Source organism: Penaeus chinensis, chromosome 5 (assembly GCF_019202785.1).
Source record: "Penaeus chinensis breed Huanghai No. 1 chromosome 5, ASM1920278v2, whole genome shotgun sequence".
Taxonomy (NCBI): domain Eukaryota; kingdom Metazoa; phylum Arthropoda; class Malacostraca; order Decapoda; family Penaeidae; genus Penaeus; species Penaeus chinensis.
The window spans coordinates 19,117,129-19,119,628 of NC_061823.1; the positions used below are offsets into that span (position 1 = coordinate 19,117,129).

Genomic DNA, 2,500 nt, shown 5'->3' on the forward strand with positions numbered 1-2,500 from the left:
TGAGACCTTTCTTTAGGGAAAGAGTGCCTTCATCATGGCACATGGTATGCCGCCTGGATGGTCTCGTGTTGCCATGTAAGTCTCGCTGTCCCCTCGTGTCTCCTCTTCATGTGGCAGCGGGACCCATGTTGTGGTGTGGCGGCGAGACGGGTGCTTGCGGTCAGCCTCATGAATGTCCGGAACATTACACTGGTGTCATGGTGGCCCTGGAATGTTCAGCGCAAAATATTGCGTGCTGCCAGCTGTTGCTTTGAAGAGCGGAAGTGACGTCATAATCGGCCACACCTGACCGCTTGGCCGCTGTGTCCCGCCAGCTATTTCTGACCCCCATCCTCACACTTTGACACTCATCTCTTTCTCCCTCCCCCTCCCCCCCCTCTCTCTCTCTCTCTCTCTCTCTCGCTCTCTCTCTCCTCTCTCTCCTCTCTCTCTCTTCTCTCTCTCTCTCCTCTCTCTCTCTCTCTCTCTCCTCTCTCTCTCTCTCTCTCTCTCTCTCTCTCTCTTTCACCTCTCCTCTCTCTCTCCTCTCTCTCTCCTCTCTCTCTTTCCTCTCTCTCTTTCCCCTCTCTCTCTTTCCTCTCTCTCTCTCTCTCTCTCTCTCTCTCTCTCTCTCTCTCTCTCTCTCTCTCCTCTCTCTCTCTCTCTCTCTCTCTCTCTCTCTCTCTCTCTCTCTCTCTCTCTCTCTCTCTCTCTCTCTCTCCTCTCTCTCTCTCTCTCTCTCTCTCTCTCTCTCTCTCTCTCTCTCTCTCTCTCTCTTTCTCCTCTCTCTCTCCTCTCTCCTCTCTCCCCCTCCGCTGTGTCCCGCCAGCTATTTCTGACCCCCCATCCTCCCACTTTGACACTCATCTATTTCTCCCTCCCCCTCCCCCCCCCCCCCCCCGCTCTCTCTCTCTCCCCTTCCTCTCTCTCCCCCCTCTCTCTCCCTCCTCTCTCTCCCTCCTCTCTCTCCCTCCTCTCTCTCCTCTCTCTCTCTCTCTCTCTCTCTCTCTCTCTCTCTCTCTCTCTCTCTCTCCCTCTCACTCTCTCACTCTCCCTCTCCCCTCTCCCTCTCCCTCCCCTTCCTCTTTATCTTTCTCTGTCTCTCTCTATCTCTTCTCTCTCTCTCTTTGTCTCTCTCTCTCATCTCCACTCTCTCTCTCTCTTTCTCTCTCTCTCTCTCTCTCTCTCTCTCTCTCTCTCTCTCTCTCTCTCTCTCTCTCTCTCTCTCTTTCTCCCTTCCTTTCTCCCTTTCTTCCTTCCTTCCTTCTTCCCTTTCTCCCTTCCTTCCTTCCTCCCTTCCTTCCTTTTTTCTTCTTTCTTCCCTTCCTTCCTTCTTTTCTTCTTTCTTCCCTTCCTCCCTTCTTTTCTTCCTCCCTCCCTCTCTTCTTTTCTTCCTCCCTCCTTCCCTCTCTTTTTTTTCTTCGTCCCTCCCTTCCTTCTTTTCTTCCTCCTTCCCTTCCTGCCTTCCTCCCTCCCTCCCTTCCTCCCTCCCTCCCTTCCTCCCTCCCTCCCTCCCTCCCTCCCTTTCTCCTTTTCTTCCTCCCTCCCTCCCTCCCTTCCTCCCTTCCTCCCTCCCTCCCTCCCTCCCTCCCTCCCTTTCTCCTTTTCTTCCTCCCTCCCTTCCTCCCTTCCTTCCTTCCTCCCTCCCTCCCTCCCTCCCTTCCTCCCTACCTTCCTCCCTCCCTCCCTTCCTTCCTTTCTTCCTCCCTTCCTTCCTCCCTCCCTTCCTCTCTCCTTTCCTTCCTTACTCCCGTCCTCCCTTCCTCCTTCCCTCCCTTCCTCCTTCCCTCCTTCCCTCCCTTCCTTCCTTCCTTCCTCCCTTCCCCCCTCCCTTCCCCCCTCCCTTCCTTCCTCCCTCCCTCCTCTCCTCCCTCCCTTCTTCCCTTCCTTCCTCCCTCCCTCCCTCCCTCCCTCCCTCCCTCCCTCCCTCCCTTCCCCCCTTCCCCCCTTCCCCCCTCCCCCCTCTCCCTCTCTTTTCTGCTTCTGTCGGTAAAGATCTCTTCTTCCCTCGCCTTCAGAACCAATACATTTATTGTATTTCATTCCTGCCGCTTTCTGATCTTTAAGAGCATTTATTTTTATCATCTTCCTCATCCCATCCATTCCACTTGGCCTCTTCCGCAGCCCCTCCGGAATCCGAGCTTATTTCTACTTTTATTTCCGCCATTACAATCCAGTATTAATTATTTTAACTCTTGTTCTCCAATCTCCTTTTGGGAACATATTTGGTCTTTCCTTTCGTCACAACCACTAGTTTTTTTTCGAAGAGTATGAGTGATTCCCTTCTCGTCATCTTTCCTCGCGTCTGTTGGTGCCTTTTTTAATTTCTTCCCTTCTGCAGGTGCCTGTGCGTGCCGCGTGAACGACTATAAGTTCTCGTGCTTACTCGACATCCTGGAGGAGCACATCATTGCCACCGCGCAGGTCAACTATTGTCACCTGCCCGTCGACATCACCTTCCATGTGAATGTGAGTCTCCATGTGCAATATATTCTGCAGTATTTAATCGCAGTGTGTATAG

The 2,500-nt window shown here is 53.4% G+C and overlaps 1 protein-coding gene across 1 annotated transcript in view; it reads left to right on the plus strand.

The window, feature by feature from the left end:
- LOC125025515 overlaps positions 1-2,500 on the plus strand; it is a 14,630-nt gene that overhangs the window by 2,140 nt on the left and 9,990 nt on the right. Inside the window, exons 4-5 of the mRNA XM_047613532.1 lie at positions 17-213; positions 2,321-2,448. Coding sequence (XP_047469488.1) covers positions 17-213; positions 2,321-2,448 — 325 coding nt within the window. The remainder of the gene's footprint in view (positions 1-16; positions 214-2,320; positions 2,449-2,500) is intronic.